At 52.9% G+C, this 23676-nt stretch overlaps 1 protein-coding gene across 10 annotated transcripts in view; it reads left to right on the forward strand.

Moving 5' to 3' along the window:
* The window catches only part of RNF144A (ring finger protein 144A), a 124915-nt gene that overhangs the window by 52038 nt on the left and 49201 nt on the right, over window positions 1-23676 (forward strand). For 4 of the 10 annotated variants that reach the window (XM_047845160.1, XM_047845162.1, XM_047845165.1 and 1 more), the window contains 2 exons: window positions 19847-19980; window positions 23340-23485. In XM_047845160.1, coding sequence (XP_047701116.1) covers window positions 23351-23485 — 135 coding nt within the window. In that variant the 5' untranslated portion in view covers window positions 19847-19980; window positions 23340-23350. Of the gene's footprint in view, window positions 1-7017; window positions 7097-16426; window positions 16513-19846; window positions 19981-23339; window positions 23486-23676 lie in introns of those variants that run through there. The other 6 variants (XM_047845158.1, XM_047845157.1, XM_047845159.1 and 3 more) reach the window with 4 other exon arrangements.

The following is a 23676-nucleotide window of genomic DNA, read 5'->3' on the forward strand; positions in this document are numbered from 1 at the left end:
AGGGCTCGGGCGACAGGATTCCCAGGGCCCCTCCCTCGCTCTTCTGCCGCATTTTTGGCACGGATGCCATTCCTCATTCTCTAACCTGTACCTGCACCTCCACCTTCGAAATGAGACCTTGAATGTTCTCCTCCCTTAAGTTAAGAAAGCACAGAAGAGATACTTCCAGCTTCCTGTTCTGCTGCTGCTGAACTGAATGCGGTTTTCTTCTTCTTTTCTTCCCGGTTTGCAAAGGGGGGAGACGGCAGCCGGGTGGGGGGACGGCTCTCCCCTCCATGCTCGCAGCCTCACCCAAGTAGGAGCAAACCGGGCTGGAGCCAGGGGAACCCACCCGTTCCCCCTGGAAGCCCGAGCAACAGCGGCACCGCTCAGTAGACTCTAATTTTAGCTGGCCCCCCTCCTCCTCTGCCTCCCCCTCCTCTGCCTCCCAGGCGGGGGTTGCGGGCACGCGGTCGCTCGCTCATTTGCGTGGCGGTTCTGCAGCAAGACCGAGTGACAGCCTGAGATGCTGCCGTGCCCCTCTGTTCATTTGTCAGGCTTTGGGAGACAGCTTTCCCCCAGCCTCCGGTAGGCATCTTACATAACTTCCTCCGGTCACCCCCACCCGTCTTAAGTCGCACGTCTTCATATGTTTGTAAGTCGTCTTTACCTTTAGGAGAATTTTTCCAGCCGGTTGGAGTGAGCGGAAACAGCCCCAGGTGGCTTCTTCTTTGGGCTGTTTGCTGTTCTTGGAGTGGAAATGGGGGGTTCGCTTCGCCTTGGCACCCCTTCCCCTTTCTAGGTCCTCTGCTTCCCGGCCCCTCTAGCTTATGAACACTCTTACCTAAGACATTGGCTGCCTGCCGCAGGTGGTTCCTGTGACCACGGCTGGCAAGGCAGCCAGCTGTGTCTCCGGGGTGTGTCCAACCTGGAGGTCAGGGGACCCACCCCTGGGCCGTGTCCTGGCCGAAACTCGCAGAGGAAAACGTTTTATAGACACTTGCGGCTGCACGGGAGAGAGGCGGGGAGGCCAGTTCTCTGGCTCACCTTAGCCAGACGGTGCACACCTGTACCAATGGGGGTAGAGTAACCCCAACAGCCCACGTTGAATAACCGGCGATGACAGCAGACAACATCGCCATCGCCATCGCCGTGGCCCCCGAGGCCTTGAGTGCATGGTCGGAGCCGTGAGACCTAGATTACCCGGGGGAATCAGGGCTCTGATATTCAACCCTGGAGACTTTGTGGAACCTCAGCACCTCAGCCCTCTTGTCTGACGTGGGGTAGGCGTGTGCCCTTCGCAGCCAGCGAGAGGATCAGATGAAGCGATGTGCGCGTCATACGATTTAAGATAGCGCCGCGGGAGCTGTGAGCCTTATTTACGTGACTTGCCGCGGTAGCACGGCTGACGTGGTAACATGTTGGCTCAGCTGGGATTCAAACCCGGCGGCCCCTGATCCTGGAGACTGCACGCCTTCCGCGAAGGCCGCTGTCTGTGTGAGGCTCAAGTGGCGTCTTGGGCTCCTTGGATACGGAGACTGAGGGCCTTCTCTCAGAACTGCACGACCTGTGTAACCACCGTCTGGCTGGATTCATTTTAGGGCAGGTCCTGCACCTCTCTGTGTGTATGGGGATCGTAAGGCCGCCGTGTTGTCCTCAAAGCCACGGAAGAGTCAGGGGCATGGGCCACATGGCATGGCTTTGACCCTGAGACTCTTGTAACCTTACTGTGGAGGCAAGCGGTGTGTGAGGTGCCTCGGACACGGGGCCCGTGAGACTCACAGGGGGTCCTCGTGCCTGTGCTGTGGGGGTTTCGGGAGACGCCATCAGCTGGCTCGTGAGGGGGGGACGCAGATTCACCAGGTGGAGAGCGAGGTGGGTGGACGTCTGTGCCACTGGACGGGCGCCATGAAGGCCGTGTTTGGGAAGGCCCGGACTTCTTTGAACAATAATCCCTAGAGTGTGTGGCCAGAATAGAATGTTCTCTCTCTGTGTAGACTGGGTCTGAGTCCTGTGTGAGGCTCAGAGGATGAGGCCGTGACCTGTCTTCACAGCAGGCTCAGGCATTTTGGAGAGGAAGTGAAATTTTAGGGGGGGGCGGGAAACCCTTGTTAGCATGAGTTAACGGTGTTAATTAGTTACCGAATTAACTAAGTCTGTTACCCGTGTGTGGAGAAGGGGAGAGATTGGAATGGTGGGAGCAGGATCTTCCCCAAAGGGGCCCCGCACCAGGGACCACAGCAGATTAGGAATCGTTTCTGGCTGCCCGGGTGCTGCAGTACTAGAGTCCGGTCGTTGCTAGAGACTCCGTGGCCCGCGGAACCCAAAATACTGTCTGACCCTTTATGGACACAATTTGCCGACCGACGCTCGGCACCTGTACTGGGCTTTAGGGCGGCAGCGGGAGGAGGGCCGCAGAAATCAGGACGAGGTCACAATTCTGGACTCCGTCGTGTAGGGGCCGTGGTTTGTGCTCGTCCCTGGATCATCGCTCACTCGTTTACCACCTCCTGATCTGGGGCGGGGGGGGGGGCGGGGAGCTTCGTACACCTGTTCTCCGGGAGTGTAGTGCGTGCACGAGACCATCCTTAAGACAAGAATGTGACTGGCGCGTGCTTCTGCACGTGGCCAGGAGTGTCGCGGCTTCGCACGGTCCCGTGTCACTTCCGACGGGAGAGCCTGTGGGTGGGAGAACGGGACTGGACCCCGTCTCCGTCGCGGGGCTCCCTGTGCCTGCGGTCCTCCACCAGATGCGGGACACCGGCCCCCGCCTCCCCAAGCCGTCCTGCGAGCAGGTGGCTGGTGGCCGAGGAGATCTCGATAAACATGAGGTACTATTATTATTTCTGAATTCCTGCTCAAATGAACGTGGCTTTTTTTTTTTTCTGCCTTGTGGGAAAACCAAAAACTCTCCCCCAAAGCCTGGAACTGCGAAAGCCTTACTCCCTGAGCTGACAGGCACTTGTCTGAAATCTCAACGCTGACAGGCAGCTGATCAGAGGATGTTGAGTCTTTTGACGATGAAATAAATGTCAGATTTTAAATTCGGAAGAGACACATAGGAGAGCAGATATCCACTGACATTTTTGGAACTCGGAGCTAGCTCCGAGAGGAAAAAGTGCTACTAAATATCATTTGGAACTTTTCTCTCAATTTGTATATACTGACAGACATTTCCCAACTTTAAGTAGGCAAGCAGGTGTGTAGAATGAATAGACACGACCCTCTTGATTGAAGGATCAGAAAAGAGACCCTTTACTTATCCTAAACTACTGTGATTATGAAGTTTAAGTTCATTTCATTAAAATCTTTGTAATTTCAAAATAGAGCTACCCATGGCATTCACAGGCAAATTAATTTAATTATAAATATCGGGAAGTTCTCTTTGCCTCTCTCTTCTCCACCCTCAAGCCTCTCCATCCTGTTAGAAGACTGTTTTAACTAGGATCAGGGCGCCTGGGTGGCTCAGTCGGTTAAGCGTCCAACTTGGGCCCAGGTCATGATCTCACAGTTGGTGGCTTTGAGTCCCGCATGGGGCTCTGTGCTGATGGCTCAGAGCCTGCAGCCTGCTTCAGATTCTGTGTCTCCCTCTCTCTCTGCCCCTCCCCAACTCACACACTCTCTCTCTCAAAAATAAATAAACATTAAAAAAATTAGAATATAGGGTATTTATCTACTGCCTCTTTATGCAAACAAGAAGAAATGGGAGTATGCATGAAGATTACGCAACGTTTGGTATATAACATGTGCCACTGCACATACTTTGCTCTTTTCACTTAATGTCTTTTGCACATCTTTCCATCGTAATGCGTAGAAGGCTTTTCTGCTCTGTCTGCGGTGGCGTGGTATCCACAGTGTGGACGTTCCACGGTTTATTTAACCAGTGTCTAACTCGCATTGTTTTTAATCTTGCGGCATTTTGAACAGGACCACCGGGACTCTCTTTAGTCAGTGGTCACGTGCGTAGAAGTGGGATGTCTGGGTCAGTGGGTAAATGTAGGTAAAGGTTTGTGGATTTTGACAAAAAACTCTTTCCACGTGCTGTATCATTTTGAACTTCAGCGTGTAAGCCCACCCTTTTCCATTCTCCTGCTTTTTCTGGTTTGATAGTCTTTTAAAAAATTATGTTTATGCCCTTCAGCTTTTATAACATTGTGAGAAATACTGTATTGAACGTTTTCATGCCCCTGATTTTTTTCTTCTACGGACAAATTCCTAGAAATGGGGCTTCGTGATCAAAGGATTGAAACGCCTGGAAGGTCGTGGGTAAATCTCGCCTGTTGCCTGTTAAGGCCTGTCATCGCTTCTTGCCGTTAGTCACGTTGATGGGTTTCTCCTTGACTCGAACCAAATTATTATCATTTAGAAAACGTGAAGCTGATTTTTACAGGTGGAAAATCAACCCCATCATTTCCTACGTGTGTAAATCAGGGTGCAGAGCACTTGAGAGATGTCAAGGTCACGGAGCTGGCTAAAAGGCAGACCCGAGCCCAGAAGCCAGTGCCCGCGTTCCCAGGAAGAGACACCTGGCACGTTTTCTACACGAGTTCACACCATAGCATGGGTGATGACATGGTTCCTTGGGCAGTTTTCACATAAATTTATTGGGCCCAAACGAGTGTTTTTATTTCCGTAGAGCAGATCACACCTAATTGCTAGTAGTCATTGAGCCTTCCACTCTGCAGATACTCTCCATGTAGCACATTATACCAGGTGTCATGTAGAACATTCTCCCAGGTAGTTGCTATTCCAGGGGCATAAAAATCCTCCCTGTTACGAAGGACGCTTCTAAGATAATAGAAGAGGTAATTCTTTCAACACGGTTTTCCGGAAAGGAGTTTCAGGGCGTCACATGGTGTGGACCTGCTTCTATGGACTTTCTCTGCCATGCCAGTTCCGTGTGAGTTCTTTGGATGCGGGAGAGAGCCAAGCAGATGAAAATTGCTGCCCTCAAGGAGAGCACATCCTGGAGTGGGGACAGAATCGAAGGAAGTTGAACAAGACAGATAAGTGCCGGGGAGAAGAGGAAAGTCCGGAAGGATGCTGAGAAGCGTGTGTGGGAGAGGGTGATGAGTTGGCTTATGAGGCCTGACACCGGGGGGGACCCTGGCCGTCTGCAGGCAGGGGAGATCTGCCGAGGTCACTTTGTTGTGGGCACACGGCCGGCGGGGAGCCCAGAGGAGGCACCCCAGCTCCTCCCTTCATCTTCGCACAGGTGAGCGGCCCAGGAGCGGAGACCTGGTCTCACACAGCCCTGCAGAACTTGGACCTTTGTCCTTCTGGAACACCAGGAAATCCGTCCACAGCCGTTGGCGTGTCTGAGGACTTGTGAATGAGGACAACATGGGTTGCACAGAGTCGGTTGTATTAGTTTTGGTCCCATAATTCTATACTGATGATTCTCAAGTGACCCGAGAGTTTTACGTCCGTAGGAGAACATGGTCCCTGTAGACCCATTATCGCTTCAACGACTTGGTCCTTCTTATTTTTTTTTTTTTTAATTTACACCCAAGTTAGTTAGCATATAGTGAAGTAATGATTTCAGGAGTAGATTCCTTAATGGCCGTTACCCATTTAGCCCATCCCCCCTCCCACAACCCCTCCCGTAACCCTCAGTTTGTTCTCCTTATTTCTGAGTCTCTTCTGTTTTGTCCCCCTCCCTGTTTTTATATTATTTTTGTTTCCCTTCCCTTATGTTCATCTGTTTTGTCTTTTAAAGTCCTCATAGGAGTGAAGTCATAAGATTTTTGTCTTTCTCTGACTGGCTAATTTCACTTAGCATAATACCCTCCAGTTCCATCCACGTAGTTGCAAATGGCAAGATTCCATTCTTCTTGATTGCCGAGTAGTACTCCCTTGTAAATATATACCACATCTTCTTTATCCATTCATCCATTGAGGGACATTTGGGCTCTTTCCATACTTTGGCTATTGTTGATCTTGCTGCTATAAACATGGGGGTGCATGTGTCCCTTTGAAACAGCACACCTGTATCCTGCGGATAAATGCCTAGTAGTGCAATTGCTGGGTCCTAGGGTAGTTCTATTTTTAGTTTTTTGAGGAACCTCCATACTATTTTCCAGAGTGGCTGCACCAGCTGGCATTCCCACCAACAACGCAAAAGAGATCCTCTTTCTCCGCATCCTCGCCAACATCTGTTGTTGCCTGAGTTGTTAGCCATTCTGACAAGTGTAAGGTGGTATCTCATTGTGGTTTTGATTTGTATTTCCCTGATGAGAGTGATGGTGAGCATTTTTTCATGTGTCGGTTGGCCATCTGGATGTCTTCTTTGGAGAAGTGTCTATTCATATCTTTTGTCCATTTCTTCACTGGATTCTTTGTTTTTTGGGTGTTGAGTTTGATAAGTTCTTTATGCATTTTGGATACTAACCCTTCATCTGATGTGTCATTTGCAAATATCGTCTCCCATTCTGTCGGTTGCCTTTTCGTTTTGCTGATTGTTTCCTTCGCTGTGCAGAAGCTTTTTATTTTGATGAGGTCCCAGTAGTTCATTTTTGCTTCTGTTTCCCTTGCCTCTGGAGACGTGTTGAGTAAGAAGTTGCTGCGGCCAAGATCAAAGAGGTTTTTGCGTGCTTTCTCCTCAAGGATTTTGATGGCTTCCTGTCTTTCATTGAGGTCTTTCACGACTCGGTCCTTCTGAGGCCGCCCTGTGTGTTCTCCACAGCTGAGGGCTTCGCACACAGGGGCACCGGCCCTGGTTGGCAGCGGGGGGGGGGGGGGGGGGTTCCAGGTTCTAACCCTGGGCTGGAAGTAAATACGATTTACAGACACGTGTTATTATGGGAATTCCCAGCAGGAATGCTTCCTCCTGGAAGCCTGCTCCCAGCTTGTTGCTGGTGTTTTCCTGGGATTAATCTGAAGTTTGCGTCTGTGTTTCCCTTTCAGGAAAGGTTGCATCAGTTTATTTGATTATGTTCGAATCCCTCAGGGGTGGGCTTGGAACAAAGCCTCATGTTCAGGAAACAGTGAACGGGTTCTGCCGTCAGAGCACCGGCCTCGTTCGTCCGGGGCTTTTCTTCTCTCCTGGAATACTCTTTAACTTACAGCTGTGCTCCTACACCGTGGATCCAGGCCACCATGTCAGAGCTGATTTTGAGTAAGTCTTGTGGTTTGTTTTCATATCTAATAGAGCTCCCAGCATCCTCCAGCTGAAGGATGAAGTGTGGGGATGGGCGAGGCATGGGGAGCAGGTGGGGCGTGCAGGGGTTGCCAGCACCGCCATGATCACTTGTCCCCGTCGTGAGATCACATGTCCCATTCCCTTTCGTGACTCTTCGTCTGTCCGTCTGGCAAGCTCATCTGTACTTGGGGTCTCTTCGGCCAGGCCCAGGAGAGGGGGAGATTGGAATGGCCTTGCATCAACGTGAATTCTAGAATAGTGGGTGGGGGGCTGAGCCTGGGGTGTGGATATGCAAGTCATGTTGGGAATAGTCTGACTGTGGGACGGAGCTGTAGTGGGCACACCCTTCCTGATCTCCTCATGGTCCTGTGTGAGGACTTAGCAAGGGCCAGCCTTCCTTATGGAGACATTAGGAGACTCCGATTAAAATGAGAAATATGCTGCCTCCCCGAGTATTAGCTTTTACTGTCTTTGGCCTTGGCCCTGTGGGAAGACTGAGGGGTTGAGTGCTGGATGGATTCCTGCATTGTAGCCAGCCGAGTGGTCTTATCATTACCATCACCATCCAGATGCCTCATTTAACAACCGGAGGGGTCCCTGTGATGACAAATACTCTTCTCGGGTGCAAGAAGCTAAAAACGTCAGAGGTGTATTTCCTCAGAGGGGAGCCTCTTCTGTTTCCTAGCAGGTGGGACACGGGATGGGCAGTCACGTCACCCCTTTGTGTGCTGATGGGGCAGATGGGGGTCTGGTGGGGTGGTGCAAGCATTGGGAACCTGCTGCGGCCGGGGAGTCTGGTGCCGGAAGGGAACGTGGGCTTCGCAAGCCTCGGGTTAGAATCCTGGAATTACTACTCGTCACCCTGGACTTTGGGCCAATTGTTCATCTTCTTCAGCCTCACTTCTTCATGGGTTAAGGGAGGATAATTAAGCGGACTTCCTGCCTCCGTAGGGCGGATTGATGAATTGCAGAGTAGAAGTGGGGACACTGACGCTAAAGCACAGGGCAGCTAATCCTAAGAGCATCACGAGACGCCATTCAGTGTGATTCGATGGGAAAATCGGTGTCTTGAACCTCCCCTATTTTATCAGTGCAGGGGGCAGTTTGTTTGCTTGGCTGCTCGGCGGCTGGCGAAAGGAATTCTCTCCACCGCAGTGAAACAGGCATCGTCCCATCGATGTGAGTAGTTCTTTCTACCCAGTTAGCGAGGCAGTATAGGAGAGAACAGGTTAATGTATGGCAGGATATATCTTTGAGTAGGATTTTCAACTGTCAAATGGTAATACCCTCGTCGTGGAGCTTACTCTCTTCAGGGGGAAGAAGGCAAACAGACCAAGATGTGCACATAGTGTGTGTCAGAGAATGGCTGGGGTGGGTGAGAGGGGAAGGTGACAGGGAGTGACGGGTGCCAGCAGTTAGGGGGTGCGGATGGTTAGGGGTACGGGCAGTTAGGGGGTACTTGGGGTTAGAAAGGCCGGCGTTTAGGGGTGCGGGCGGTTAGGGGTTCGAGCGGTGGGGGTGTGGGCAGTTAGGGGCACAGGCAGTTGGGGGTGCTTGGGGTTACAGGTGTGGACGGTTGTGGGTGCAAGTGGTTAGGGGTGCAGGTGGTTGGAGGTGCAGCGGTTAGGGGCTACTTGGGGTTATGGGGTACCCGTGTTTTTATGTGGGTGATCAGAGGACTGAAAGCTAGTGGGGGATGTAAATGGTCTGTAGACCACTGTGCTTTGGAAAACAAAGATTAGTGACGTTATTGTCCCAGTGATGGTCCTGCTGGAGTGACATTTGTTTCTTCAGGCTTGTCTCACTTGTAGTCTAAAAACAAAGTGGGGCCCTTTATAGGGCTCCTAGGTGGCTCAGTTGGTTGAGTTTCAGACTCTTGATTTTGGCTCAGGTCATGATCTCAGGGTTTATGGGTTTGAGCCCCACGTCGGGCTCTGGGCTGACAGTGTGGAGCCTGCTTAGGATTCCGTCTCTCTCTCTCTCTCTCTCTCTCTCTGCCTCCCCTGCCCTGCTGGCAGTCTCTCACTCTCTCTCAAAATAAATAAACTTAAAAAATGGGGCCCTTTCACGATTCTCAGACCGTTTTTACACCGAGAAGGTGGTTGAGGCCCCGTGTCCCAGAACGTCATGGGTGCTGGGCAACTCAGTGCACAGCGGGTTGCAGTTTCCGAGCAGTTAGAAGTGAGCTCCGACGATACCCCGAGGTGGAGACCTATTTGGAGACGGCACAGGAAAGATCTGTCACATGTGTGGCGTGCTCCAGGTCAGTGGGGGCCACTTGTGTTCGGCAGGCGTCACCTGCTATGGCTTCCAGATCGCGAGACGAGGAGACTGAACGTGGGTGGACTCCCGGGGGGGCTGCAGTGTTTGTCCGCGGGGCCGTCCGTGCGGGCTCCTGGCCCCCGAGAGCAGAAGCGCGTGGAAGGCTCCTGTTCGCATTCCCTCTGAGAAGTGTCCTCAGAGCTAAGGCTGTGTGGGCTGCACCCTCTGGCCTGGGTCCTCCTTCTAGAACACACCCTGGGAGCCTGTGGGTCTCAGTGGCGGGAGCGCCCAGGTGCGGAAATGGCAACATGTCCTTGAGAGGCTGCATGCCTCTGTCACGAGCACCCACCATGTCGCGTGTGGAGCAGGTGCGCGTGTTAAGTGGCATTTTTGAGACTCAGGCCCCTGTAGTCCTCCCGTGGTCTTGCCCGGGGACCTGCTCTCAGTAGGGGGTTTCCAGCAGGACTTGCCACAGTCTTGTTCAGGAATCCTTGCTTGGCCCCCTGCGCGGAAGCCGAGATGCCAGCCTCTACAAGCAGGGTCGGCAGACTTTTCTGGAAAGGGCCAGATAGTGAGTATGTGAGTTTTGCTGGCTTACATGTCTTTGTGTGCTTGCGACTCGGTCGCTTTATAATCTTGAAAAATGTAAAAAAAAAAAAAAGTATTCCGAGTTTGCAGGCCATCTGAGGAAAAGGCCTGGACCTTGGCCGCACACGGAGCTGCTGCAGGAAGGCCCGCGCCTGCCTTCTGCGCGGCTAACAGAGCTCTGTGCCTGCCTCCCGGGAGAGGAGCGGGTGGGCTCAGGGGTCTCGCCGATTTTCCCGCAGCCCGCGGCTCCGGAAGGCGCCACACCCGCCCTCCCCGGCTTCCCGTGGCAGCTCCTTGCCTGGTCCTGTCTGCTGGGTCAGAGACCTGGGGCTGCCCGCCGCCCCCTCTCACACCCACACCCGACTGTGAGCCTTCCAGCAGCTATTCTTGCAGAGTCTGTCCACAATGTGACCGCTTGTCATCAGTCCTGTTCGTCGTTGTGCCCTCCCTGCAGGACAGGCCCCGACCTCTGACCTGGATTGTTGCAGTCACTCCCCGGTAGGCTCCCCTTCACCCGCCGGCGTAAGGAGCACCCTGCACCCCTGCACAGGGTCTCTGCTCCCCCTCCCCCTCCCTGGTTAATGCCCCCCCCCCCAGGACTCACGGTACTGGCTAGCATGCCGTGCGTTGTACCCGCTGACCTTACGGACGCATTCTCCGTTCACCCGTGGACCGTAAGCTCCCGGAGGGCAGGCCGCCTGGTCTGTGCATCTGCTCAGCGGTATCATTCCCGGTGACTGGAACAGCGTTCGGGCCGGGCGCTGCGGGGTCCCCTCCGGTTGGTGACCTAGTGCAGGTCTCCGCCCTCGGTTGCAGCAGGTATGAGCCGAAGGACCCTTGCGGCTCACGTTTTCTCCACCCCAGCGACGTCGATCCGCATTTGAAAATGACGAGTGTGTGCGTAGCGTTAGAAAAACAAAGCCCAACCAAGTAAATGTGAAGAGCGATCCCTGAACCAGGCAGCACGGCATGCAACCGGGCACCACGGTGCTGGAGATGTCCCAGCAGCCGCACAGGGGCAGGTGTTCGTGGGAAGGACGGCGGGTCAAGGAGCTACCGGGGGAAGAAAAGGAAGGCTTGTTTCAGGCCAGGTCGGGTTCTTTTCAGGGTTTGGATCCCGCGGATGGCCTCCCCGGGGCTGATCGGGACGTTTCGGAAGGACTTTTAAAAGGCCACGTTCCTGGGAGAGGCTGAAACTGGAATCAGATCTCAGTTTGCTGAGCTGGGCGGGAATGACTCCATTTGTTAAGCGTGTATACCTTCCCCCGTTGTGCAGGGCCTGCATGATTCCTCCGGCATGTGCCTTGATCCTGGGCTGCGTGTGTGCCTGCCAGGACCTGGGGCGGGGGCCACTGATGCTTCCTGGTGATCTGAGACCCATCAGTGGGCCCCAGAGTCTTCCTGCCAGTTCTCTGTCTCTGGAACCGCCCGCAGCTCCTGCCTCCCTCTCCCGCAGCCCCTCAGCCTCCCAGAGCGCTCCCACCTGTCTCCTGCTGTGTTTTCAGGGACCCTGTGTCCTCTTACCTTCCCCGTCCAGCTTCTGGACAGAAAGCAAAGACAAAATCCAAATATTCTTGAACTTTTGAAGTATTTTTGAAATGTCTTGAAATATTCTTGAATATCCGTGCAGTGAGAAATGTGCTCCGGGGTGACAGGGTGGCTCCGTCGGCTAAGTGTCTGACTTGGGCTCAGGTCATGATCTCAACGGTTTGTAGGTTCAAGCCCCGCATTGGGTTCTGTGCTGACAGCTCAGAACCTGGAGCCTGCTTCAGATTCTGCGTCTCCCTCTGTCTCTGCCTCTCCCCAATTCGCTCTCTCTCTCTCTCTCTCTCAAAAATAAAAAAAAAATTTTAAAAAAGAAAAAAAAAGAGATGCGCTCTACGTAATTGGAAGCCACAGATTTTAATTTTCTCGTTGAAGTAGATCAAATAAGTTAAAACCACAGCCTAATATTGGTAAGAAGGTGATTCCCCTCGATTTCCCTAAAGTTTCTCTGAACAGATCCCTTGTCATTTTATACCTTGTACTTGATCTTTTTTCTTTCTGGATGGGATCTTCCAAGGCAGGGGCATTAGCCAGAGAAAGAGGGTTTGGGTTATCAGTGGGTGCTCTGTGCGTGGCACCTCTGTTGCTCGTAATCCCGAGCCTAGAACATTGCTTAGAACGTTGTGGGAACCTGTAGACGGTGGCTAAGTTACTGTGTGAATGGATTAGGGAGTGTAAATCAGGACCAGGAGGGACAGGACCTGGGGAGGTAGAGCTGCTTCGTAAAACAGGACCTGCCGTACATGCTCTAATGGACAGAACGGGGCCCCTGGGCGCGGGCACATCGTGTGCTCTGAATTGGGGGCTGTGGTAGCAGGGTTTTCTCAGGGAGGCATGTTTGTCCTCCACCGCTCTCACGTCAGGACCCATTTGTCACCTCCGGGAAGACATTCTGTTGCCGTGGCAGCAGCCGGAGCAGGAGGCCTGTCACAGGAGCAGAGGTGCACCTGCTCAGGTGGGTCCAAGGAGCAGGGGGGATCCTGGAGGCCGGCCCTCCCAGTCACGGTGGAGGCGAGGCCGTCGGTCCACGGAGGATGGAGATGCACCATGAGGGTTTGCATGGTCGGTGAGCAGCAGAGCAGAGACAATGACGTCCCCGGTTTCCTGACTCTTCCCAGAGGCCTGTTTCTACCCCCACCACATGCTCCTCCCTCCATCACGTGCCCCGAACTCACAGGATCGACAAGACCCCACACCCGGGAATTCCCCAGGCTTGTCCTGGCAGGAGGGATCCCACTTGGTGCCTGGCCTGCCAATCTCACGAGCTGGCCGGAGCCGTGCCCCCCAAACCGTCCTGCCGCCGGCCAGGACTGACCTCCCCACCACCGCGGAAACCAGCCTCCCGCAGGCCGCCCGTGTCCTGTGGTTCGGGGCAGGGAGCCGGGACGGCCCACGGCTGCTCAGCCTTTGTCGTAGACGTCAGTATATCCAGGTGCTCATTTTCCCGTGCCCTTATCTGAAACAAAGTAGGAGATCGTGACTATGTCCCTGGCAGGTCGGCCAGAATACATTAAGGGTAGTTCATTATCAGGTAGCAGGAGGTGGTGTTGGGGCCGGTGTGTGGCTGGCCTCTTAGCAAATCCCTAAATGGCATAGAGTAAGGAAATCATCTCTAAGAGGACAAACAATCCAAAGACCCCCTTCGGCCTTGGAATGTAATGATTGTTTTATGTATGACTTCTAAAGTGTCACTTGTCGTAGCCAAAGTGTAATGTTTTTGCGGGCAAATTGAAGTAGAAACAATAGGTCCTTTGTGTCTCCTCTGCACTTCATTCCTGGACGGAGGTCAGAGAGGCAGGCTTGTCTGGGGCCGTCTGTGGGAAGTCAGCTGTGACGTGGAAGCCACCAAGGCATTTGCAGCTTGCGTTTTTTTGCATATTTGATTGCATAGAATAAGGAGTATTTTATCCGCCTTAGAAACGAGACCGTGAGTTCTCTGCCGTGAATGCCGATCGTTTCCCAAGCCACGCAGCCCACCAGGGAGGCAGCTTCAGGGAGCAGGTCTGCAGAGCCGCTCAGCCTGGGGAGGAAGAGTCTCAAGGTCATACCTCAAGGTCATATGTAGTCCTGGCCGCCACCGGGAATTCCTCTGGGGGCATTTTCAGCAGGATTTTTGTCACATCTGTGTGGGTTTCCTGGGGGCCTTGCTACAGGAAGTTTTCCGCCAGCGATCTCTGCATCAGTCGTGACGTTTTCTTCTGGCAGGGCAGGTGCACAGACTCTCGGTGACGTGATGGGGGCGGGGCGAGGCCTGCTCCATGGGAGGAAACGGCTCCCGTTACGTGGGCCTTCTTCAGAGTCCCGTCGACCTTGGGGTACTGTGCGTTTAGGAAGCTGCAAATGATGGGCCTCTTCTTCTCCCTCACCTGTGCAGGTGTGTGTCCTCGTGGGGAACGAAGCCCTCCGTGTGGCTATGGCTGTTTCTCCAGTGGATCTGTTAAGAACTGGTCCTCTGCGTGACGACAGCTCGGACAGGCCAGGGCCCTCTCTCTGGTCCGTCCCTTCTCCGTTGTTGATCGTATCTGCTCCCCTCAGGCCCCTGCAGACTCTGAAGGCAGGGAAGCCTGTTACGGGGGAAGTTTATTCCGCCCTTACAGAACCTGCATGGCGTGTGGTTGCATGTGAGTGAGCGTATGTGGTCCTGTCCGGTCCTACTCGACGTCCTTCTTGGAAGGTCACTGGGTTCGTCAGCATGTTAGAAACCACACGGAGTTTAATCGTTAAAAATAAACAAGCCTGTCCGACTAGACTGAGGACAGTATTCCTCAGACTTTTAGTGTCACGCTTGATAAGTCTATTTGGGAAAACAATGGCTTGGAATGTTTTCTTTCCAGTAGAATCTGCATTCCTGTGTCTTATTTGGGTTTAACTGGAAAGGCAAAGTTGTTTTGTTCATAAGCATTTTATTTTAGCACAGTTTAGATTTAGATGTACAGATTTAGATTAGATTTAGGTTAGCAGATTTGGATTTCGGTTTAGAAAAGCAACCCAGATACAGGAAGTAACAGGAGCTCGCCTGCGCCCACACCCAGCTTCCCTTATTATTGACATCTGGTAGGAGTGTGCTGCACTTGCCATGGCTCATGAACCGGTACTCACCTTGGTTTCGATGACCTTGACAGTTTAGGGGGGGAAGACCAGTCGGTATTTTGTAGATGCCTCTCGACTGGGGTTTGTCTGATGTTTTCCTCGTGGTGATTAGGCTGGGGTTGTGGGTTGTGGGGAGAAAACCACAGAGGCACAAGTGCTGTTTCTGTCCTGTCACGTCAAGGGTCCGTGCGATCGTCGTGACTCCCCGCGGCTGATGCTTGCCTTGATCACCTGGCCGAGGCGTGTGCCAGGTTTCTCCGCGTGCAGTTACTCTTTCCCCGCATCCGCCCTGTCCCTTTGCGTGATGTCGCCCCGTGCGGCCACACGTAGAGTCAGGAGCTGTGCCCCAACTCCTGGGGGCGGGGAGCAGCTATGGAATATGCCTTTTCTCCACCATTTATTTATCAGTTCCATCATTTACGTATATCATTGTGAGCTTATGGACACATTTCATTTACTTACTGATTCCATCATTTATGTATATCGGTGTGAGCTTATGGACACTTATTTTATATTTTTGATTATGGTCCCTATGACTTTGTCCCTCAGACTGTCCCAGCTTCAGCCATTGGGAGCCCACTGTGTTGCCGTGACACATCCCCAGCCGTGTGGCTGTTTATTTCGAGTACTTCCTTGCTTTGTGGCACTACCGAGTGTTCCAGGATCATCCGGAACGTTTCCTGTGCAAGCCCTTCAAGCCGCCCTTGAGCCCTCATTCCTTTGTTGCAGCGTGGCCTCAGAAAGCAGGCTCTGGGCACTTGGTGTGCTTTGTGGCGAGCCGGGACACCCTCGCCTGTGTGCGCCAGCCGGCAGAGCAGGGGAACGGCCGTGCGTGTGTTGTCCCTTGAAGACGCGTGTGTCTGTAAGCCGTGCCGAGTGTGGTGGGCTGCACCTGTATTGAGCTAATCGTTGAGTTTGTGCTGATGTCTCCAGCTCTAAGCTAGGACCTCGTGGATCATTCCAGCCACCTCCCCTCGCTTGTCTGGGACCTTCCACTCTGACAGCGAGAAGCCTGACTCCCACCTTCCCCAGTCCGCTTGCTTGTTTGTTCTAGTACACGGATGCATAGTAGTTTCAGAATTGTTAACCCACACTCGAGCGGAGACAGCTTTGTCTGCTAGGGTCCGGGGCTTATGGACAGTTCCGTTTGCCTGCGGTCTTACAGGTTCCACTCATTTCCAGACTTACTCAGGTCAGGGCTTTTCCCCACCCCTGCGGTGAGGTCATTTGATACCCTTGTAGTAGAGTTCGAGTTTCTCCTCCCAGCCTGCATTCCATGCCAGGATGCCCTTCTTCCTAGAGTATTGTTTTAAAAACGTGCATGCATCCAGGTTCACTCCCTGTGCTGTGAAGTTTTGTTTCATGGGTTTTGATAAATGCATAGCGGCACGCATCTGTCCTTACAGCATTCTACAAAAGTACTTTCCATGCCCTCACACACGCCCTGCGCCTCACCTGCTCAGCCCTCTTCTCCCTCCTCCCTCCCCATCTCCTGGTAACTGCTCATCTGTCTACTGATTCTACAGTCTGCCAATTCCAGAATGTTCTATGACTAGAACCATACAGTATGTAGCCTTAAAAAACAAACAAACAAAAAAACCCTTTTGTTTCTTAGAGGTTTAGGTTCATAGCAAAATTGAGGGCCAAGTACAGAGTTCCCGTATCCGCCCCGTCCCCACACAGGCACAGCCTCCTTCACTATTGACATCATGCACAGGAGGGGCACCTGTTACATGGATGAACCTGCAGTGACACATCATAATCACCCAAAGTTCATGGTTTACTGTGTCAGCTCAGGCTGCCAGAACAAAACACCACAGACCGGGTGGCTTAAACAACAGGACTTTATTTCTCATGGTTCTGGAGGTGGGAAGTCTGAGATCAGGTGCCAGCATGCACAGGTTCTGGTGAGAGTCCCCTTTCCGGCTTAAGACGCCTGCCTTCTCACTGGGTCCTCATAGTGGATGAGAGACGGTGGGGGAGGGAGAGGGAGGTACCCACATTGTCCTCTCTTATAAGGCCACGGTCCTACTGGATCAAAGCCTGCTCTTTTTTTTTCTTAAGTTTATTTATTTTGAGAGAGAGAGAGAGAGAGAGAGAGAGAGAGAGAGAGAGAGCATGAGCAGGGTAAGGGAAGAGAGAGAGAGAGAGAGAGAGAGAGAGAGAGAGAGAGAGTCCCAAGGAGGCTCCACACTGTCAGCACAGAGCCCCACACGGGGCTTGATCTCAGGAATCGTGAGATCACAACCTGAGCCGAAACCAAGAGTCGGACGCTGAACCGACTGAGCCACCCAGAAAGCCCCAGTCTTTATGACCTCATGTAACCTTCATTACCTCCTAAAGGCAAACGGTCACATTAAAGGTTAGGGCTACCCCTTAGGGATTTGGGGAGCAGGAACACAGTTCAGAGCACCCATCTTAGGGCTCCCTCTTGCTGTTTATACTTCCTGTGAGTTTTGACAAATGTAGAATGACGCATATTCACCATTGCAATACCGTTCTGAATAGCTTCACTGTCCTAAAAAATGTTCTATGGCTTTGCCTGTTCACTCTGTTTATCCCCTTCTCCACTCCCCCCGTGGGCAATCGCTGATCTCTTTTACAGTCTCCATAATTTTACGTTTTCCAGAATGTCACGTCGTTCGAGGCACACAGTATGTAGTCTTTTCGGATCTGCTTCTTAGGAACATGCGCTTACGGTTCCCCCACATCTTTTCGTGGCTTCATAGCTCCCTTTTTTTCAGCCCCGAATAATAGTTTATTGTCTGGATGTGCCCACTTAAATAAACTGGCATATTTCATTCACCGAGGCCCCATTCTCCCGTGATCCAGAAGGAGACACAAAGGAGTTCTAGCAGGGCGGTCACATGCCTGTGCGTCAGCACCTTGCAGACTGCAAGTCGGTGGGTGTGTGTGCTTGACCAGGTCACGCTATCTCTGTGCCTTGGTTTCCTCGTTTGTAAAATTAGAATAACCCCAGACTGTTAAAGTCCCAAAGGCACCGTGTGGAGAAATGAAATGATGCATGGAAGTGATGACCGTGATGCCTGATGCACGTTAAGCAACCAAGATGTGTCTATACGTACATACGTGTCTACATGTACATACGTATGCGTATATAGAATATGAGCGTGTGCCTGTGACTAGCACTGTTAAGGAGAGAGAATGACACTTAGCCTTGGATAATATATTAGCAAGTTGGAGAGAGAAGCTAATACATATGGCAGACTTGGAAAGCCACACTTCCCCAGAGAATGTCCTAAAAAGAATAAATGAAGATCAACATACCGAGTCTCGCCAGTGCCTGGCAGACACAGTGCTCGGCAGCGATGTTTGGAGGGACGATGTGTCTGTCGGGCTTAAGCCCACATGGGTTTTGGAGCCCGCGACCTGGGTGGGGGGTGCCGGAGGCAGAATGGCGTAGACCAGTGGCTCTCAACCCTCCCTGTAGAGGAGAATCCCCGGAAAGGCCCATGGAGATGCACATTGCTCTGTCTGTCCCTCCTCCCCGCCCTCCCCCAGAGTTTCTGATTTTGAAGGTCTGGGTTACCAGCAAGTCCTCCGGCGGTGCCGATGCTGGTGTTGTGGGGAGCGCGTGTTCAGGGCCGATGACCACGTGCTGCAGAGACTCAGACAGGTCAGCAGCTGATGGGTTCAGAGGACCGGGGGGGACTTCACAACGCCAGGGGCTGATGGTGGGCATGAAGGGCTGGGAGGGTCCAGACCCCTGGTGAAGAAGGGGGGATGCAGGGGGGAGGCAGGATGCGGGGGGAGACAGCGCTTCGGCCAGCGGGGGCTTGTGCGTGGTCTTCGGGAGAGGGAAGGGTGGGCAGTGACCGGCTGGCAGTCAGTTACCCCTCCTTCCTTTGCTCTCCCGGAAGGGGTGAAGGCGGGGAGCGTAGGGACCCGCACAAGTGTGCAGCCCCCAGCCCAGCGGGGGGACGTCTCTGGACGGCAACCAGAGCTCGTGTTCACATGCGACTGCCTTCCTTTTCGGCCCTTTCTGCTCTCGTGTCCACACCTCCTGCGCCACAGTGCCTGCTCTGAGCGACCCCCACAGCGCTTAACAAGTAACTTGCCTGATAAACATTCTGAATTACTTACATTGAGCAACGCTTGTCATTGACCAGATGTGCTTAAAATAGTTGGCTTCATAGGACTTGACCTTCACATTAGGAAAACAAAGATTGTTTTTCTTTTCTTTTATTGTGCATTGTGATTTTCTTAGCAAATTCCTATTTCAAGTTTGCAGCTGTTCAGTGTTTGTAAAATCACATTCAGCCCATCCTGTGTGTCGGGAAGGTCCATGACGGGCTTCAAAAATATCTTTTGTTATGTCCCGTTGTCCCCCGTTTGAATCCTGATTTGGGGCACCTCAGAGAGTATCCAGTCTGGAGGAGAAAGAATACCGACTGACGAGGGACCAGGAAATTGGCATCTGAGCCGCTTTAAGAGTAGCGCCCAGGGAGGGAAATGAGGGGCCGGGCTGCCGGGCGTGCAGGGCAGTGGGAAGCCACGGTGTCCAGAAGTCAAGTGGAAATCACGGTCTAGGAGGAAAGGAAGTGAGAGGTCAAGCCTGCAGTTTGTGCCAAGGATCACATCTTCAGAGAGGCCGTAAACAGGAAACAGAGCCAAGCCCAGAAGCCAGGAAGAGCAGGGAGAGTCTGGGAGCGACCAGGCCAGGAGGCGACCAGTGGTCCAGGGTGAAGGTGCTACACGGTGGGTGGGGCAGGTGAACGTTCACGTGACCCCTGGTCTGCCCGGGACTCGGGGTGGGGGCTGCGAGGACTCTGTGTTGAAGGGTTAGATGTCAGCCGTCGTGTGGCGCGTTCTGGGGTGCCGTCCGATCGGGGGCCACACTGAACAGCGGACAGTAAAGCAGGGGCCTTTGGCTTTCGTGTGCTGCTTCTAAAGGTTACCGCCGTCCCTGGCACTTCCTGAAAGACTAAGTTGATCATACAGTTTCTGTGCTCGCGCCTTGTCTGTCCCTTTAGTCCATATGGGTTAATGCCCAGGGCTTTAAACCTGACACAGGACAGTGACTCCCACTTCCCGGACAGGTAAAGTGTCCCAGGAGTCCTAAATCTATTTCTTCTCACCCTTCCCAGCAAGTGGATGCGGGAGGGTACGGTGTGTAGTTTTATGCAGTGAAAACAACGACAGTTTCCTAGTCTGTCCAAAGTCAGTGACCCACGCGGCAGAACCCTTCTCCCTTCCAACGTGGGACCTCTTTACCCTCAGACCGCTGCTACAGAGCCCTCCAGAATCCGAGACTGGGCCTTTGCAACAGAGCTCCCAGCCACCTACCCCCAGCTGTCCGGGAGGGACGCACCAGTCAGCAGCCGCCGCCCACAGCTGCGACGCCTCTGGTACAGGTTTGTGATCCCTTTTAGGGCTCGCGGACCTCCATAGTCAAAATGGAATCGTCGCTCTGTACAGTGAGCTTTAAGCAATGTTACTTGAAAAAAAAAATCATTGAGGAATAAAACAAGAGAAGACGTGGAGGGATAGAGAGAAAGAAAAAACATCTTGGTTCACGAGCCCAGGATTCAGAAAATGCTTGTGGACATTTAAAATAATAATGATGATGAGGTTTTTGGGGGGGGGGGGCGGGTTCGGAGCTGACGGCCGAGAAAGAATTCTTGAAGATGTGTTTGGTGCAAAAAAGGTGATTTTAGTAAAGCACAGGAACAGGACCCGTGGGCAGGAAGAGCGGCACTGGGGTGGTGAGGCGTGACGGGTTATACACTATGGAGTCGGGGGAGGTACAGTCAGGAAGACATTTCTTAAGGGATTTCCATATGCTAAAGTAGACTCCCGGGATAGCAGAGGCCTAGCTATGGTCAGGCTAAGGTGGTTTTTGCCTCTAGCAAAGCATTAGCATTAAGACACGGGGGAGTTTCTGGACTTTAGGTTATTGGTAAGATTGCCCCTTTTTTGTAGTTGTACTAAGATGTTTGTGAACTGATGTGAACTCTTATCAGTTTAACTGTTTGTTTTCTGTCCTTTCCTTTGCTCTTGGGCACCCAGAAGTGCCTGAAGAATGTCACACATATCCCACGGGGTGCGGGGGGGTTATGTGTGCCCCGAGATAGCTCACTGACCCCAAGCCACCTAAGTGTTGGCCCGTTGGCTTGTAGGTCAAATTATGAGACTCCGACCAATCCAAAAGTTCCTTGCGTTTGTGTCAGAGAGTTATTTTCAAACAACAGAAAATACACTTACTTTAGACTAAGTTGCTCCCAGTGATTAGCTTTCCGGGGAGGGGTCCTGGGTGCCGTCCCTTTCCCGCCCTGACCGCTGATCTCTCCTCTTTGTCTCTGTGCAGATTCCTGCCGGCCTCCAGTAACTGCCCTCCTTTGCTTGGGCTCTTAAAGGTCAGGGTCTCCCCCTGCTTCTCCGTTATTTTTCATCACTTATGTTCCTTTGTTCTTTGTGTCTAATCCGTCTGAGTTCAAGATTCTGCAGTTACCTTCTCCCCCGCCCTGGACACCCAGTGTAGGATCCACAGCGACCACTGGTGAAACTTGAGAAGGGAATATGAGTAGATCGTAGAAAGCAATCATGACAACTCCTCACCCCTGGGAGTAGCTGGCAAAATGAGACCTTGCAGGGGAAGAGGAGCGGGGGTCTCTACTGAGCATTTCCTACATGTGCCAGGTCCTGCACATGACCTCTCTCGACCTCACAGCGAGCCCGGGACCCCCTCACCCCCTCACCCACGGAACCACACCGTGGCTGACGACGGTCAGGCAACCACACCGTAATTGTTCTGGACGCTCAGTTTGCCCTCAGAGCACAGAGTTTCCTGTTGCTTCTGCTGTGGTCCTGCCACGCTCGGTCCGCCTGATGAAACCTATTCCCTCCTGCTTTGATAGCCACTCCCTGTTACCCATGTGAAATGTAGCCTCCCTTCCACACTCAAGCTTCGTCTTCCTCATGAAGCTCTTCCAGTTTGCTGAGGAGTCTTCTACCCAGACTTACTCTCATCTTTACCAAGTGCCTTGAGCACCGATTTCGCACATAAACCATATACTGCCTTATAGTATCGGTTAGCTTGCTCTTTGGCCAAGCGGGTTCCTGAACCGAATCTGAAGACGCCCCAAGGCGGGGAATTGTGTCTCCTGCATCTTTGAATCTTTCCAAGATGCTAGAATCATTTTGTGTATGTTCCGGTCGTTGGTTGGTGTTCTGATTTATTTTTGTTGTTCCTTCGTGGGTTAGGTCTTTGTCATTCTATATCCATCCCTCTGCTGTAAGTATGAGGCAGGAAAAGACAGATCCTCCCTTCGCGGCCTCACAAACTAGCAGGAACGCAGGTGTCTCTTGCTGTCTATGTCATTTAGTCCCTCAGTTCAAAGGTGAGGTTGGGCAGAGAAGGATGCCAGGTTGTCTAAATCAGTTTGGATCCTGAAAGCTGGATAGTAGGAGCTCTCTCTCAGAGTTCAGATGGCTGGGGACTGCGCCTGAAATTTTAGCTGAATCGTACTCGGTTCTGAGTTTGGGGAGCACAGGCACGCTTACCTACTGCGGGTGCACACTGACTGCTGGGCTTAGATCGGGTGCCAGGGGTTCAGACTGAGAAGACATAGCCCGAGATACAAGGATCTGTTCATTCACTCAACAGGCAGTTGTTGAGAGGTCGCTGTGGGTCAAGCGATGAGCCAGAGGCTAGAGGCACGCACCTTCCCTGTCTTCCCCAAGCAGCAAGCAGTGGGAATCAGTGTGATAAATACAAAGAGAAAACACATGCTATCAGGAAGCAGACTGTGGGCGGGTTGGGAAGTGACCAGAGAATGTCCCCGGAGGATGGGGAAGTTCCTGGGGTGCCTGGGGTTCACACCAGGCACCGTTGGATGCACTTGACCCGTGTAAATGAACAAGTCTGCCAAAGGCCCTTGCCTCCCCGAAGCTTACGTTTGAGAAAATCTGCCAGTGCTTAAGGAGGCAGTGGTGTTGGGGCTATTTCTGGCGGGGGGGGGGGGGGGGTGTAACACCTGGGTGTTATGGTGTGGAAAGGTGGATTCCATTTGGAGGGGCCACACCCACCGCTTTCTTTCTTTAATTTATTATTTATTTTTTTAATGTTTATTTTTGAGAGAGAGAGAGTGAGAGAGAGAGAGAGAGAGAGAGAGAGAGAGAAGGGAGGGGCAGAGGGAGACACAGAATCCGAAGCAGGCTCTAGGCTCTGAGCTGTCAGCACACAGCCCAATGCGGGGCTTGAACTCGTGAACCACGAGATCTTGACCTGAGCCGAGGTCAGACACCCAACCCACTGAGCCACCCAGGTGCCCCTCCACCGCCTTCCCTGAGATGTTCTTGCAACAGAAATCCTAGAACAGTCCCGTCTGATCAGACTATTTTAATGGAAGCTTCTTCTCCACGCTTGCTGAGGATTTGCCCTCCTAGACGAGGTGCTCGGTTGGTGGGGGTGGGGGCGTGTCTTACTCAGTGCCCATCAGAAGGATGGAGGGAAGGCGGCAAGGGGGTTTGCCATTTGGAGGGTAGACACGCTCGTTACCCTCTGCGCGGGGGAGGGGTCACCCACAGACCCAAGGGACCCAGGGACCCCTGGTTAAAGCTCCGAGAACCCAAATGAGCTAAATCCCTGGGCCCATCGACCGCCTCTTGGCCACTCCCTGGGGCCCCATGTGGAGTCGAGAGAGGTGACTCCTGCCTCGGTTCTGCTGGAGGCCACGTGGGGGTCTGACGCCCTGTGCTTCTCTCGTTTCAGACTGTTCTGCCATGACCACAGCGCGGTACCGGCCCACGTGGGACCTGGCCCTCGATCCGCTGGTGTCGTGCAAGCTGTGTCTCGGGGAGTACCCGGTGGAGCAGATGACCACCATCGCCCAGTGCCAGTGCATATTCTGTACTCTGGTTGGTCCTTCCGGAGAAAACCACTATTGGAAGGAATTTCGGGAGGAGGCCTCTGCTTTCGGTTTTAGCTGGCACCCGGCAAATCTCTGACCCCACCCTTGCCAGCGACCGAGTCTGTCACACGGTTGCTGAAGGAATCCTCCTTCAAATCAGTCGGGCACCCGGGTAGATGGCCGTCACAGGTGCTCGTG

This window comes from Prionailurus viverrinus, unplaced genomic scaffold (assembly GCF_022837055.1).
Source record: "Prionailurus viverrinus isolate Anna unplaced genomic scaffold, UM_Priviv_1.0 scaffold_33, whole genome shotgun sequence".
Classification (NCBI taxonomy): Eukaryota; Metazoa; Chordata; class Mammalia; order Carnivora; family Felidae; genus Prionailurus; species Prionailurus viverrinus.